Source organism: Narcine bancroftii, chromosome 2, assembly GCF_036971445.1.
Source record: "Narcine bancroftii isolate sNarBan1 chromosome 2, sNarBan1.hap1, whole genome shotgun sequence".
Lineage (NCBI taxonomy): Eukaryota > Metazoa > Chordata > Chondrichthyes > Torpediniformes > Narcinidae > Narcine > Narcine bancroftii.
This window is the reverse complement of record NC_091470.1, coordinates 313332208-313349416: the sequence shown is the minus strand read 5'-3', so window position 1 is coordinate 313349416 and position 17209 is coordinate 313332208. Positions and strand designations below refer to the sequence as shown.

The 17209-nt window shown below is 37.6% G+C and overlaps 1 protein-coding gene across 13 annotated transcripts in view; it reads left to right on the top strand.

Moving 5' to 3' along the window:
• trappc9 (trafficking protein particle complex subunit 9) overlaps nt 1–17209 on the top strand; it is a 650990-nt gene that overhangs the window by 13646 nt on the left and 620135 nt on the right. For all 13 annotated transcript variants that reach the window (XR_011352375.1, XM_069921673.1, XM_069921672.1 and 10 more), the window contains exon 2: nt 2153–2753. Coding sequence is in view for 12 of the 13 variants with exons in the window: in XM_069921673.1 (XP_069777774.1) it covers nt 2170–2753 (584 nt within the window). In the remaining variant the exon portion in view is untranslated. The remainder of the gene's footprint in view (nt 1–2152; nt 2754–17209) is intronic.

The following is a 17209-nucleotide window of genomic DNA, read 5'->3' as shown; positions in this document are numbered from 1 at the left end:
GGAACACCCATTTTGGGACAGAGTGGCAGACACTGGAACAGGCTGTCAGAAGTCGTGGAAGCAGATAAAATACTAACATTTGGAGGCTTCTAGATAGACCCTTGAATGATGGGAATTGTCAGCATGGACACATGGATCAAGCCACCTTTGGCCTGTGCTCATGATTTTTGACTGAGTTGAGCACAAAATTCTGTATTTTAGCCAGGACTATTAAATGTTCATTCCCATCCTTGTTTGATGTAGGTCTCCATGACTACTTCCATTCCAAATTTAGTGCCAATCTTTTATTATTTTTCCACTTTTCCTCTTTCTCCTACCCTCCCATTTCCACCCCCTATCCCCAACCGTTTCTCTTGTTGCTTTAGGGTCTTTGCCAACATTGAGTTTTGATGAAAGCTAATCAAATTATGGCAGTTAAACTAAGGCATCAAAATATTGTGAGAATATATCTTTTGTCGGTTCTCTGCATCTGAAAATATTGATATTGGCCCCTTTGATTTGGCCAGACAAATGACTGTGTGCAATTCTGATAACCTTATTAAGGGAGGGAAGGGTATGGAAGAAATTTTCCAGGATGCTGCCATGATTAGAGGGTATGAGCTACAATGAGAAATTGGGCAAACTTGGGTTGTTTTCTTTTGTGTTGGAGACTGAAAGAAGATGAAAGAATTTCGAAAGCCATGAGAGGTATTGATAGGGTATGCAGTCAAAATCTTTTACCCAGGGTAAATTTGTCAAATACTTGAGAACATTTAATAAGGTGAGAGTGGGAAGTGGCTGCCAGTGGCAGAGGACATGAATGTTGTGGCTTCAAAATGGACATGCAAATATGGAGGGATATCGATCATGTGAAGGCAGAAGAGATTTGGTGAACTGAGTACCTCTATCATGTTTGGTGTGGACAACATGGGCTGAAGGCCCTGTTGCCCTTCCATGTTCTGTATTTTCTTAGCAGAGGTCACGTAAAATGATAAGTTGTTGGCATGTTGAAGTGTTCGTGCTTTTTTTCTTGGGTTTTATGTCCCCTTTAAAATTTAGAATTTTGGTTATCTCTGCATCTTTCGAGAGCATTGAAGTTTTTTTTGGGTGAAACTACAAAGAATAATTGATTATCAAAGTTCTGAAATTATATGAAATTATATGAAATAAATGAAATAAAATTAGCAGTTTCTACTGGAGTTCATTCCCTGAGTGGAATAGTTGTGCAATTTGAAGATTGTTTTAACAACTCCCACAAAAATGATTTCCCTGAGTATTTCAGTAGCTGAGTATCTAAATAATTCATGATGAAATTGAATGACCCTGCATTAGCGAATAATTTTTTTTGTCAACAATGGAAACCATACGCCCCAAAAGTTTAAAAAAGAAATGGGATCCAACATTATCAGATAGATGTTTTTGCTGTAAGAAGGAAACGGGAACAACAGTACATGCAATTTGGGCATGTGAGAAAGTGAAAAAGTTTTGGGAAGATCTAAACCAGGTATTAAATAAAATCACAAAAAGCAACATACCAAAAAATCCAGAGATCTTTCTTCTAAGTAATATAAGAAGTAAAGAATTAGGCCTCAAACTGGCTGAAGCGCAAAGAAGATTTATTATGATAGTCTTAGCTGTAGCAAAAAATGTATAATGTCAACTTGGAAATCAGAAGAGAGCCTGAGAGTACAGCAATGGTACATGGAAATGAATAAATGTATTCCATTGGAAAAAATAACATATAATTAAAAAAATAAAGTCACATTATTTGAACAAATTTGGTAGCCGTACATGGAACATAACAGAGAGGGCTTGCCTCGGACCTCCACCCCCTAAAATGATAAGAAGACAAAATGACTTGATCCAGTGTGTAAAAGTAGATGACACATTTTTCTTGTTTATTTTCATTGTGTGTTGACGTTGTTTAATGGTTTTATTGTATTGTATATGTTGAATGTTTATTGGTTTTGGAGGGGGGTGGGAAGAGGGGAGGGAAAGTAGGTGGGGGAAAAAAGGGATAAAATGCCACTGTGTATACTTAAGAGGGAAATGTTTGTATGTATTTTGGTTGATAGGGTTCACAGTGTGAAAAATAAAAAAAAATATTTAAAAAACCCGATGGAAACCATAATGAATATTGAAAAACAATCATGATTTTTGTTTTCATTAACAGATTTCAGTTGATGGAGAATGAGTGTCCCTGACTACATGCAATGTGCTGAGGATCACCAGAGTCTTCTGGTTATTGTCCAGCCTGTGGGAATTGTACCAGAGGAACAGTTCTTTAAGATATACAAGAAAATTGCTGCTGCCAATCAGATTAATCTTCAAGATTCTCAGAGAGTTTTGTACATTCGTTACAGGCACCATTATCCATCTGAAAACAATGAATGGGGAGACTTCCAGACCCATCGAAAAGTTGTGGGGTTGATAGCTGTCACAGAATGTTGCAATGCAAAGGACTGGCCACAGACTTCAGAGAAATTCCATTCACAGAAAGAAATTTACAGTTCGACATTGTATGATTCCCGGTTGTTTGTCTTTGGGCTGCAGGGTGAAATAGCTGAACAACCTCGCCCTGATGTTGCATTTTATCCGAGTTATGACGAGTGTGAAACCATAGAAAAGAAAGTGGAAGACTTTATTGAATCATTGTTCATTGTTTTGGAATCCAAACGTCTTGATAGATCAACAGATAAATCGGGAGATAAGATTCAATTATTGTGTGTTCCATTTGAAAAGAAAGATTTTGTGGGCCTAGATACAGATAGTAGGTGAGTGATTATTATATTAATTTAAGATAATGCAGTTTGGTAAGATTTGAGCTCTGTAGTTGGCTGTACATGTTGAGTTCTATTTATTGGAAACCAGGATGGCAATGAAATGTCAAATGTCTCTGATCTCTGACCTACTTGATTAAATTGAACCTTTAAAATCTATTGAAAATATTTAATCACAATTTAATGTGTACCTTAATATTTCTTAAGGTCTTGCAGGATACCTGTTTCTCAAGGTAGTGCCTGACTTATTATCTTTTACTCCCTCAATTTACAAAATTTTCCATAATTCTTTTAGTTCATTCACTTGCATATATAACATCAGACTTTTCCAATATTTGAAATGTTAAAAATATTAAAGACAAAAGGAGAAATGTATTGTTAGATGCTATTTCTTAAAAGAAGAATTTACTGCTGTTCTTTTCAGTGGGCATGGAAGTGTGATTATATATTTTGTTGATACAAGGGTTATAAATTACAGTATATAAATGAACTCTTCATTGACAAATTAATAAACATTATAGTGTTCTTTTGGGGATGATCAAATAAAGTTGGTTGTGTTAAATGTTTGTTTTGAACATGAATAGGAGGACCCAGAGCCCCTCAAGCCTGCTGTGCCATTCGTGGAAATTGTGGCTGATCTTCTATCTGAGTCATTTTACTTTATTCCTATCTCCATTGACTGATCTAATAATGAAATCTATCAGTCTGTTTTAAATGAACTCTGACTGAGCCTCTCTCATAGATAACTCCACAGATGGATAGAGATTTCTCATTAAGTATGAAATGGCCTATTTTTGATTCTGTGGCCTCTTATTTTGGGCTCCTCTGCAAGGACAGGCTTCCTTTCTGTATTCACTTTATCAAGCCTGTTAACAATTCTCTGAGTATCATGGAATGCTTTGCATTCCTCCACTCCAGAATAGGCAGGTCTAAAAGGTTATTATATACCTTTATCATTGTGAGGTGCTTGAGATGGTGAGAAGAGTTGAAATTTCTTTAATTTTTGTCTTTTAACCTGTTGGTTCTCATTTGCTGCAGACATAATGTGATAAAGAACAATTGTACATGCAAGTTGTAAGATACAAAAGAAGGAATTTGCAGATTTTGCAATTAAGATAAATATTGGAGTTGGACACCACAGAATGGGCCCTTTCGCCCAACTTGTCCAAAGTTGGTATTCTGTGCTAGTTCCGTTTGCCTCCATTTGGTCTATATCCTTTTAAATCTTTCTTAATATCTGACCAAATGTCTTTTTAAATATAATAATTTTACCCACTTCTACAGCTTTTATTGGCAGGTCATTCCAGATATGGACTACACATTGATTCTTGGGACCCTCTTCAATCTCTCCTCCCTCAACAATGTTCTCTAGTTGTGGGCTGTCAATAGCATTAGAATTGTATTTCCTTGCACATGTATTTTAACTTTGTGAAAAGAAAATTATAGAAGATTATGCCATGCAAAGTATAAGATGCATAGTACAGCATAGAACAGGCATAGGACCTTCAACCCACAATGTCTGCATTAACCATTAATGACAATTCCCTGCCTGTTCATGTGTCTGTCCAACTGCCTCTTAAACATTGGTATTGTATAGGCTTCTCTCCAATAGAGAGAATGGCTTTCCCTCTACTAGCAGAGAGTTCTAGGCTTCTGCCACTTTGAAAAAACACTCTTTAAACTTCCCCCTCTTATAATATACCTAGTATTTCATATTTCCATCTCTGGAATAAAAGTCTATACATCTTAACTATGCCTTTTTATAATTTTAATATTTCTATCAGGTCACCTCTTAGGCTCTTGTCCCAGAGAATACAATCCAAAATTTTGCCCAACCTCTCCTTTATAGCTGATACCCTGAAATCCAGGTAACATCCTTGTGCATTGAATGTGAGATACAATAGATACAAAGTCTGCACCTAAAATGTTGACTATCCCTTTGCCTCGAAAGGTGTTGCTTGACCTGCCGAGTTGCTCCAACAGTTTATTTTTGATTTCTCCCTGTCTCCATCTCAGGAGACTAACTTTCTCCAGACATGTTCTTTAGACCTACCAACTTCCACAATGGTCACAACTGCACTTCTTCACACCCAGTCCTCTGTAAAGATTCTATTCCTTTCTCTCAATTCCTCAGTCTCCATTGCAGCTGCTTCCAAGATGTAGACTTCTATTCCAGATCATCTGAGGTGACCCCTTCTTCAAAAAGAGTGGCTTTTCCTCTACTGTCGTCAACCCAGCCCTCACCTGCATATTTTCCATTTCCCGCAGATCTGCCCTGGCCCTCTCTGCCTCTAGATGCAATAAGAACAGGATTCTCCTGGTTCTCACTGACCACCCCACCAGCCTCTGCTTCCATCATGTTATCCTTTGTAATTTCTGTTACTGATGTGATTCTACCACCAAACACATCTTATCCTCTCTGTCTTCCTTAGGGATGGCTCCCTCTGTGACTCCCTCATCTACTCATCCCTTCCCACTAATTTCGCCCTTGGCACTTCCCCTGTAACTGCAGAAAGTACCATACTTGCACCCACACCTCCTCCCTCACCACCATTTGGGGGCCCAAAGCAGTCTTTCTAAGTGAAGCAAAACTTGTGAATCTGTAGGAATCCTCCACTGCATCCAGTGCTTCTGTTGTGGCCTTCTCTGCGTCAGAGAGACTGGACACAGACTGGGAGATGGCTGTTCGCATCAATGACAGGGATCTCCCAGTTGCCAACTATTTGAATTCTGCGCCCCACTCCTGGTAGATATTTCTGTCTATGGCCTTGTCCACTGCTAGACCAGAGCTACACATAAATTGGAAGAACAATACCTAATATTGCACCTGGGCACTTTCCAACCAGATGGCATTAACATCGTCTTCTCCAGTTTCTGCTGGATCACTCCATTCTCCTTCTCTTCCCTATTCCTCTCTCATTATCTCCAGCTTTCTCGATCTTCCTCCATCCCCGTTTTCTCCTGTGGCTTCCCTCCCTTATCCTCCTGTTACCTCTTGCCTGTGCTCCTCTCCCTGCCCCTCCTCCTTCCCATATTATTCAGGTGCCTGTCTCAGGATGAAGGGCTCAAGCTCGAAATATTGGTTATGTATCGTTATTTTGCTATATAAAGTATACTGTTTGACCAACTGCTTTTCTCCAGCTTTGCTTTTTTTAATTTGACTTTTATTTCCATATGTAGTCATAACATGTGAGCATACAAACAAAATACATAGATCACATAACAGATGAAAACAGCATATTAATCTATCTTATTCGAGTTCTGTTCACAGAAGCATCATAGTTTTGGGCACTCAATTAACCTTATTCTAACCAATATGTAGTCACTTTTATCTTTAAACATATGCTTATTCATATGCCCATTATGACACTATTAATCTTAAATAGGAGAGGGTCAGAATAAATCTTATTGAATATATCACTGTGTTATCACTATATACGCTCTTGTATATAAATCACAGTCTCATCTGCCAACATTACTCCAATTACATGTAAAGAGCTCTGGTTCAACTCCTCCCCACTACAGATTACAGAGAGATTATATCCTCAATCAATCTCGGTAACTGTAGTATCACGGTGACCACTTGATGTGGAAATCATCAGTCCTTAGTTGGAGTTTAGCTGTTATGCTTTTTAGTCTTTCCCTCCATTGTTGGACAGTTGGTGGTGTTACATTTCTCCGTAATACTGTAACCATCTTCTTTGGTATCTATATTTTCTGGAGTCACTCCCAATATAAAATATGCTGGCTTCAAAGCTAGGTCTACCCCCAAGATTTGCTTAATTTCCACCTGAATATCTCTCCAATATTGATCTAGTTTGGGACATTCCCAAAAGATATGGGTATGATTTCCAATTCTCTCCAGCATAATTCTGAGGTGTGACTGTATCTTGCCAACACCTGAGGATTCTTAAATATTTGCATTTTAATTTTCCATTCAAACTCCCTCCAGGTAGGGCTACTTGTTAACTTGTGACCATCAAGGCATGTCTTTTCCCACATTTCATCTGTAATACAAATATTCATTTCTAATGATCCTTTCTATTTTATTTTCATGGTGTTTCCTGTTGCGTTATCTTGAAGCCACCTCTATAAGTGAATTATCAGATTCTTCTTTATCACTCCCTCCACAGTCAGCGTGAAAATAATTTCTAGTGTAGATGGTATTTTACATTTCTGCTCCCAAAATCCATCCCTGGCAAACCAAATTTTTTCTGAAGATGTTCATATGATTTAAAAGTTTCCCCACAAAAAAGCTGATTCACAATATCTTTATCCCTTTATCTGCCCATTTTCTAAAGCTGTTATTTACTTTTCCAGGTAGAAATTTTCTGATAGCTATTTGTAATACTCTGGATATAAAGTTAAAAAGATTTGGCTGTTTTCCTTTTTTTTGAATATTTTATTTTTGTTTTTTTCCATAAATAAACATCTCAGAATTTTCCATTTTCAAGATATATAGATATAGATAAATATATTTAGATAACACAACAATCTCATCCCTCCCATCCCCTTCGCAGTATAAATCCATACACTGTCTGTCAGGGCTTACAGTTGGGTTTAAAAAAAAATGTCTACTTTGGGAGGTCACTTATATTTTCATAATAGCAACTTAAAAAAATTATATATATATATATATATTTTTTTTGGGCCCCTTTATATAATCCAAATTTGTTTGCCATATTTTTTCATAATTACATCATATTTGTTGTTGAGGTTATGTGTGATTTTTGTTTTTTCCTCAGGTATACCTCTTCATCTCTGTCTTCCATTGTACTATCTGTAGAGGGGAGTCAGATTTTCAATTAATTGGAATACCTTTCTTGGCCACAGCTAAAGCTATTTTAACAAATAAAATTTAATTATTTTATTACTTATTTCAATAAAATCCCCCCCAAAGATAAAACTCCGCATCCCTGTTATCTTTGTTAGTATTTCAGTAATACTGCACACGGCCACATAGCATGTACAAATGTTCCTATTTCTTTTCCACATCCAAATCACATCTCCGATATTTCAGATTTGATTTCTGCAATTTCTGTGGTGTGAGGTATAATTGGTGTAGAAAATTATATACTAATCCGTATCTTGCATTTATAATTGATGTCATGCTATCCAAACACCAATCAGCATCTTTCCCTTATTGCAACTCCTAAATCTGACTCCCATCCCTCTGTCTTGATCTCTGTAAACCTGGCTTTGCATTTAAATTTTGGAGAGCAAAGTACATCCTAGGTATAAATTTAAGTGTATTCCCCAGCCCAATCATTCATTCTATCTCACTAATTTCAGGTGGGGCCAAGTTTGGTCATTGTCTTTCCCTTAAGAATGATCTTAACTGGAGAAAGCAAAGTTATATCCCATAAACATCTCAATACTTATTTCTTAATTGTTTAAAAGACATAACCGATCCTTCTATATTACAATCATCAACATATCTTATTCCTTTGTTATACCATGAATTCAATATTTTGTTACCCAGATTCATTGGCAGTAATACAATTTTACATAATGATGTCCTTTTTTCCCCAATACATTCATTTATTTCTTGCCATAGTCTAATCATGTGTATTAATTTAGGATTGTCCCTTTTTTGTTATTGACCTAACACAACACTTATAAATAGTCCTTCATTGTCTCCTCTTTTATTGAGTCCCATTCAAATCCACAAAGGGAGACTGTTCAGAGAAAGATGATAGAACTTTTGGTTATGTTGATTGATAATACTTCTTAAAATCCAGGAGTCTAAATCCTCCCAATTTATAGTTTTTCTAGTGCAATTCTTGGTACTTTGTTATTCTATAGGTATTGTCTTATATAATTATGTAATAATTTAAATAAACTTTTAGTGCAATAGGCAGTGATGGAGATACTGTAATCTTGGCACTACTTCATTTTTATACAATTTACCTTTCCTATTAATGTAATCAGTAGATCTTTCTAATTCTGTCAATCTTTCTAAATTTTTCTAATAGAGGGCAACAATTGAGCTAATATAAATTCTGTAAATTATTATCTGTCATTATTCCTGTATTTAATTCCATCTTTCTTCCTTTCGAATCTTTTGGTATCTTTCATAATCAAAATTTTGAAATGGCATTATCTCATTTTTATCCATATTTATTTTGTATCCTGAATTTCTTCCATATTTTTCTAATATTGTTTGTAAACTTATCAGTGATTCAGCTGGGTCAGATATATAGAATTTTTTATATACATACACACACACACACACACACACACACACACACGGTTATTAATTATAGTTTTAGCTTGTGGCTTATGATAAAGTTTTTATCCAATTTATAAATTTTCTACCTACAATTTTTTTTGTACGTTTTATATAAGAAAGACCATTCTAGTCAGTCGCATGCCTTTTCTGCATCTAGTGATGTTTGGATTCAACCTGATTTTGCCATATGTATTATATTAAATAATCTATCTAGACTATTTGAAAAATGTCTTCCTTTAAGAAATCCCACCTGATCTGGATGTATTTATTTTGGTAAATACTCACCCAATCTGTTGGCTGGTGCCTCTGTTTACATTTTATAGTCTTCATTCAGAAATGATATTGGTCTATATGATAATGGGTCTCAACCTTTCTTCAGTAGCACTGTAATTATAGCAGTTGAAGAAGTTTATTTGAGGGTTTGGGGCTCTACTGCCTGGTCTAACACTTCCATCAAAAGGGGCATCAACAAATCTTTAAATTGTCTATATAACTTAGGAGAGAACCATCTTCCCCTGGGGACTTACAAGCTTGTAAAGTTCCTGGAGGTTTCTCCATTTCTTCTTTTATTTTGGAAATTCACCATTTGTTTAAAAATTCTTCCATCTTGTTTTCATTTCCTACTAATTCTGATTTATATAGTTTCATATAGTATTGTCTCAATGTATTATTAATTTCATTTTGATTATATGTTATAGTATCAGCTTCTATTTCTATAGAACTTATCATTCTGGATGACTCCTCTGCTTTAACCTGCTAACACTTTGTGTACCCATTCTCCTAGTTCATAATATTTTTGTTTAGTTTTTAATATTGTTTTTTCTGTTTTATATGTTTGTATTATATTGTAACTTTTTAACTCTCTAATATTCTATATTTTTCTTGTTTTCCTGATGCCTGATATTCTTTTTCCAATTTTGCTATGCAAAACTAAGGTACATCTTTTCAAACTTTCTTGCTTTTCTGCTATCATAATAGTTAACTTTAACGGCGAATGATATAAAAGTCTTGCCAAATACTCCCTTTTTCTTACTACTCTACTTTGTAACTGGGCAGACATTAAAAATAGTCAATCCTTGAAAGTGTATCATTTACCCGTGAGTAGTCTCTTTCTAAGGGGTTGATCAATATATAAATTAAATTTAAATCCTTCAGAAATAATAATGTCATTTTTGCAGCTTTTGCCCTTGTTGTTCTTGCTGATTTGACCAATATTGGATCTAAACAAAAATTGAAATCACCTCCAATCAATATATTTTGTCTTCCCTTTGCGGTTTTTAAGATATTCTTCAGAAAAACTTCATCGTCATAATTTGGGGGTGTAAATATCCATGATTCTGCATAAATTTTGGAGTGCGCCATTATAAATCTTTCAGCCTGATCTGTTACTGTCCTTTCTATTATTATTATGGATATATTTTTATTAATTAAAATCGCTTCACCTCTTGCTTTTTACTTGCCCCACCCATCCTCTTTTTAATTTTGCATGTACCAATTTGGTAAGATGCATTTCTTGTAAAAAGACTATATCTGCCTTTAATTTTTTTTTTAGGCATGCCAAGACCCATTTTCTTTTCATCATCCTGTTAATTCCATTAACATTAAAATGAAAGCATTTTGATGTTCTATCCATATTTTTCTTTAAAACAATATTTTTAAATCTGTAAAATCTCTTTGACTCTTTAAATAATGAAGTGATCCTTCTCCTTTAAGAAAAACGCACAATGTCCCTGATGATGTATACGTAGAGTCCCCGAAAGCCCACAGAATTTCTCAAGGAAGAAGAACCTTTCCATTTCGCACCATCTTTTTTGTGTACTCTTTTCCAGGCACCATTCTACACCCCACCCTCCCCCCCCCGACCAGAGTTTCCATCCTGCTACCACTTTTCACAGATTTTGTTTTTCTTTTACTGAGCTCTCTGTGTGCATTTCGATACACTTTGAAACAATAAATAGAAGATGGTTTAACAAAAATAAAAAAACCCAACTTTTACTATTTCTACTTAGTCCCATTATAAATATTTTCACAATGTTCTTCCTCGGTAACCTGAATTTTTTTTTACAAACTTCGTAGAAAGTCTTCCACCTTTTTCTTGGTCTTGAAAAATAGCCAGTTCCCTTCTACTTTGACCCTCAAAGTCACAGAATATATTATTGAGTATTTCAAGTTTTTAGCACGTAGTTTCCTTTTCACATCTTCAAATTCTTTTCTTTCTTTAATCAAGGTTGGGCTAAAGTCTTGGGGGAAAAAAAAACCTTTTCATGATCAACCTTGGGTGGACCTCTGTAGTCATATGCTACTCCCATTATTATCTTCCATTCTCAGTAGCTTAAAAGTCTCACCAGAATTGGTATTGGTCTCTGATTGCCAGCTCTTCTGTGTACAAGTATTAGGTGAGCTGTCTCGCTGTTCAGTTTTTATCCAAATTTATCTTCTTCCAACACTTGTCAGATCCATTTTGAAAAAAGTTCACCTGGTCTCTTCCCTTGATTCCTTCCTTTAGTCCAATATTCAGAGCTCAACTAAAGTTCTCCATATGGTTAATTTTGTCAAGCAGTCCTTGTTTATCCAACTCCTATACTTTGGCTCTTTTTCTGCCAAAGTATCAAGTTTTTCCATGCGTTTTTTGTCAATTCAATCTCTGCTCGACCCAATCTCTCTATCAGGTTTTCAACAATTTATTTTATTTCGGTCATTTTCTCCATCATATCTCTCATCACCGTTTCAGCACTAATGAATACTCAAATTCTCAATTTTTTTCCAGGATTATGCTCAATTTTTGACCCAACTCCCCAGTTTTACCTGGTTCTGTTGGTCCCATTGCCATTTTTGCACTACTCTTTTATACTTTCACCCGATGTTCTCAGTTGAATAGCAACTTCTTTAATCTTTGTCCTCGGATGCCATGGCTTCTTTGTGCTAGTTTTATCCACTTTTATTAAGTAAATCTTGAGTTTCAAGTTTTGACCATCAATGTAGTACTCTTCATGGAGAGCTCAAACAAAATGCGTCTAAGTCCTTTGCATGGGCACGCCCCGGCTTAATTGTTTTCTAATAGCCAACAAGGTTTTCATTGTGAATTTAATCCATTCATTATCTATTTTTAATTTCTTCCAATTTGCTGTCTTAGGAATGGTAGTTCTTCCAGAGAAATACTGGGCATAAATTTTGTTCTGTACTCACCCAACCTTTTTCTATATCATTTGTAATCCACGTTATTTGGGTCCTCAGCTGTGGTCCCTGTCACATTTGTGGCCCGAAATGTGAAGTTAATAAAACATTAAACACAAGTTTTATCAGGTAAACTTCTGAGTGTCTTTATTCTCCCGTTTCCTTTGTTCTCCTGCTTGTGTTCCTATCTCTCTCTCATACCACGTGACTTCCGGTACATCTCATACATATTTATTATCATGACATCCCTCCTTTAATCAGAAATAAACTTTACCTTCACTTATCAATATCCCTCGGAAACATACAAACATCGTAACTAATGGTAATACTATAACTCAACTACATAAAATTTACTTCCTACAGCACTCATACATGCACTTTATGATATAAGATTAAAATACTGTCCCAAAGTTCTTATCCAAACTATGGCACAAAGTCTTCGTATCGTTTGGGCATTTTCCGGTTTCGTTTCGGCCTGCCTGCGATATTGTCGTTGCTTCTCGGTTGTTCACACTCGGCGTCGGAAATACTGCTCGCCACGGCTTTGGGTGTTTCTGGCGCTCTAATCACTTCATCAGGAGTGCTGGTAACTACCTCTGGAACATCATCAGGTCTCTCAGTTTCAGCATCTCGTATTGGCGTTTCAACCTCTTCACTCGATATATCTCTGGACTGGTACCTTTTAACACTTGATACATTTCTCTTATACAGGACTCCAGTCGGAGACTTGACTGTCACCATACTGCCACTTCTGGATACGACAGTATAGGGTTGATGGTAATAAGGTGTGTCTAGCTTACCACCAGTTCATGCCTCACTAGAACATTATCTCCTGGCATGATGTCTGAGTACTTGGCTCCACGTTTCGAATCTGTGTACAGCTTTGCTGCACCTTTCTTTTCAGCATCGTGGTCCCTCATCTCCTGGTCGTCTCGGATTTCCTTTATTTCTGGCATTTTTGTGCAGATTTCTCTCCCAAAAAATGCTTCTGCAGGACTTTTTCCAGTGGTTGTATGAGGCGTTGCTCGATAGACAGCCACATAAGATAGCAATGCTTCTCGCCAATTTTGTCCTTCAGCGTGTGCAATCCTCAATCATTTTTCAATGGACTGATTTTGTCTCTCTACTTCTTCGTTGGCTTGCGGCCATTTCTTCGGAGTTACTTTATGATGGTGGATACCTGTGGTGCTCATGTATTCCGCAAATGTCTCTGAAATGAATTGTGGACCATTGTCAGAGTGTAATGTAACAGGTAATCCATATCTTGCGAATATCTCTGCTAACGCTTGTATTGTTTTTTCAGTGGTTGTGGACTTCAACACCACGTACTAATAGTATCTGCTGTAGTAATCTATCACTACCATAATTGATTCACCCGTCGGTAAAGGTCCAAGAAAATCAACAGCTACGTCGATCCATGGTCCTGTCGGAAGTTGCGTACTCCGGATCGGTTCTGGCGGATTACTCCTACTTGTGATTTGACATCCGTGACAAGTATTAACAAATTTCTCGGCGTCTTTATCACAACTTGGCCACCATACCTTGGTCCTGAGGTTTTGCTTGGTACTAACAATACCTAGGTGTCCTTCATGCGCTAAGGATACAATCTTCGGTCTCAATCTTTGCGGAATCACCAATCTGCAACCTCTTAATACACACTGTCCGATGCAACAAAATTCGTCTCTAATGGGAATGTAAGCCTTGTGAGTACACTTGTCCCATTGTCCACTCTGTATGCATTCTCTTACTTCCCTGAGTTCTGGATCACGTTCGGATTCTCTCTCGACTTCCTTCGTAGTCACAGCTTTCGGTGTCGCCTGAATAGCTACGAAGCGTACAAAGCTCTCCCAATTCTGACTTGGATTGTGGACCTCCATCCTTCACCAATCTGGACAGCGGATCAGCAATGTTTGTTTTCCCTGCAATGTGGATTACTTTATATTTGTAGGGTTGTAGTCTGAGTACCCATCTCTCTATTCTGGCACATGGTTTGGATCTAGGTGCATAGATCACCTCTAATGGCTTATGATCTGTGATGAGTTCAAATTCAATGCCGTATAAATATGCATGGAACCTCTCACAGGCCCATACAAGTCCGAGTGCTTCTTTCTCTGTCTGAGAGTATCTTCTTTCCACATTTTACATCTGTCAAGCTTTGCTTCAGCGCTGTGAACGCTTTCTTCTGCTCAGATCCAAAATGAAAAGGTACACCTTTCTTGGTTAGTTTCCTTAGTGGTTCTGCCACTGTAGCGAAATTAGGAATGAACTTTGCACAAAAATTAACCAATCCCAGGAAACTCCTCACCTCTGTTGCGTTCTGAGGTGCACGTGCCTCTGCAATAGCTTTCACCTTGGCCTCTGCAGGGTTTAGTCCTTCCCGTGTAAGTCTATGTCCCATGAAGTCCATTTCTGACACACCAAACTGGCACTTGTTTCCATTTACGGTAAGGCCTGCCTCCTGTAGTCTAGATAGTACACGCCTCAACCGTTGGTCATGCTCTCCCTTCGTTGGTGCATGGACTATGATGTCGTCAGAAATGTTGGCAACTCCAGGAATGCCTTGAATCACTCGATGGATTTCATACTGGTAGATCTCCGAAGATGCATTAATTCCAAATGATAGTCTCTTGTAACGATACAATCCACAGTGAGTCACAAATGTTGTCACATCTCGGGAACCTGGATCCAGCTCTAATTGATGATAGCCCCATTTCAGATCAATTTTTGAGAATACCTTGCTGGTAGTTAGTTCTTGAAGTATTTCCTCCACTGTTGGTATAGGGTGACGTTCTCTAATTATAGCTTCATTGGCCATTCTCATGTCAACACATAGTCTTATGTCACCCTTTGGTTTGGGCACAATCACTTCGGGACTGACCCATTGCGTCGAATGTTCCACCGGTTCAATAATGTCTTGTTCGATCAATTCTTTAATTTTGGCTTCGATTTTCCCACGGAGTTCGGCGCATTGGTTGTGCCTTGGGTTTGACCGTTTCGTCTACCGCTAGCTTCAATTGTCGACCTTTCAGCTTTCCTACTCCTTGGAAGACTGCGGGGAATTCTTGCTTCATATCCTCGTATGACTGAATTGAATTGACACAAGCTCCAATATGAAGTATTGCCAGGTCTTGTGCTGGGCTTCTACTCAGCAATGGTTCTCCCCTCTCTTCTATGACTATAAACTCTCCTTCGTTTTACTTATCTCCAGCTTCAACAGTTGCAGTAAAACATCCAATGGTCTGCAATGGCTTGGTTGCTGTGTATGGATACAGTTTCTTGGAACACTTCTTTGAGGTACAGATGATCTTTTTACTTTTCAACTTCTCCCATAAATGTCGATCAATCACATTACTGTCACTGCCTGAGTCTACAATGACCTGCACTGTCACTCCACCAATGACCACTGGGACCTTCTCATGACGTACTTCATTCAACGTAAATTGGTAACAACTCTGTTCCTCCTGGGTATCATCATCGTCACCGTCTATCTGGCGAATGGTATCTTTCTTTCCAGGATACTTTCCTTTCCCCCAGGCTTTGCCTTTGGAAGTTGTACTCTTCCTCATCTGGTCTGCATTGGACTTGCTTTTGCACTTCTTTGCAAAGTGGTCCTTACCTCCACACTTTCTGCAAACTTTGCCTTTGGCCGGGCAATATGGGTCTTTTCCAAAGTGACCTCGGTTTCCACATCGATAACACTCCACGTCATGTGTCGGCGTATATCTTGGCTGATTTTGGCGATGTGAGAGCCTCTTAATTTGCTGGCTTGAGTTGTCTTTCAGGGTCATGGTATGAAATTGCCCTTCAACAGCCTCTAATGCAGCAGCAATAGCTAAAGCATTGGTGAGTTCCAACTCACTCCCTCTTTCCAGTAGACGTCTTCTGAGTTTATCTGATCTGCAGTGCTGTACGACTTGATCCAATAATTGGTTGTCCAAATCAGCTGGCATGTAATTGCATCCAACAGCTAGCTGGCGTAGTCTCGTCACGTACTGAGCAATTGTCTGGCCATCTTCTTGTCTCGTTCTCCGAAACAAATGGCGTTGAAATGTAGCATTCGGTGTCACTACATAGTGTGCATTTAATGCATCTACCGCTTTCTGGTACTCATCCTTTCTTCCAGTATTCAAAAGTGTCTTAAATGTTTCCCGAACTGAGGGACCAGCAGTGAAAAGAAGTAACACCCTTCTCTGCTCTTTTTGTTCAACTGTACCGGCATCTAGAAATAGGCCACGACTGTCGGCGTAGGATTCAAATTCTTCCAGCCATGCCTTCCACTTCACACTTACAGTGCTTGCATCACCAGTCGGGTCAAGATGAGCAATTCCACTATGTGTTAGAAAGTCACTGTCTGCACCAGCCTTGAGGAAATATTCCAGCCCCAAAAGTACTGAGACAAAGAGAAAATTCTTATCACCTTGAAGTTGTCTGTAAACCTCTGTAATCTTGTTTAGTCTTTAATTTTCTTCAAGCTTCTTTCATCCTCATCGCCAATGTCACATTTGTGGCCCGAAATGTGAAGTTAATAAAACATTAAACACAAGTTTTATCAGGTAAACTTCTGAGTGTCTTTATTCTCCCGTTTCCTTTGTTCTCCTGCTTGTGTTCCTATCTCTCTCTCATACCACGTGACTTCCGGTACATCTCACATATTCATTATCATGACAGTCCCCAGTAGTAATATTTAATGTCGGGCAAATTGAGGCCCCCTTTTTGTTTTTACAATAACAAAGTCTTAAGTCTAACTCTAGATTTTTTATTTTGCCATATGAATCTTGATAACAATTTGTCAAGAGCTTTGAATACTGTCATAGGAACTTCTATCAGCAAAGATTGGAATAAAAAAAAAGCAGTCTGGGCAAAAACATTCATTCGGACAGTTTCAATTCTACCTTTTAATGATAAGAGGATAATGCACGTGATTTGTACTCTGGAATCGATTATTTTTTTTAATTGATAGTCACATGCTTTAGTTGAAGGGATCAATTGATTATCAGGCAAGTTTTATCTGACCATGCTCCTGCAGTTTTAGCCCAGAATTTTT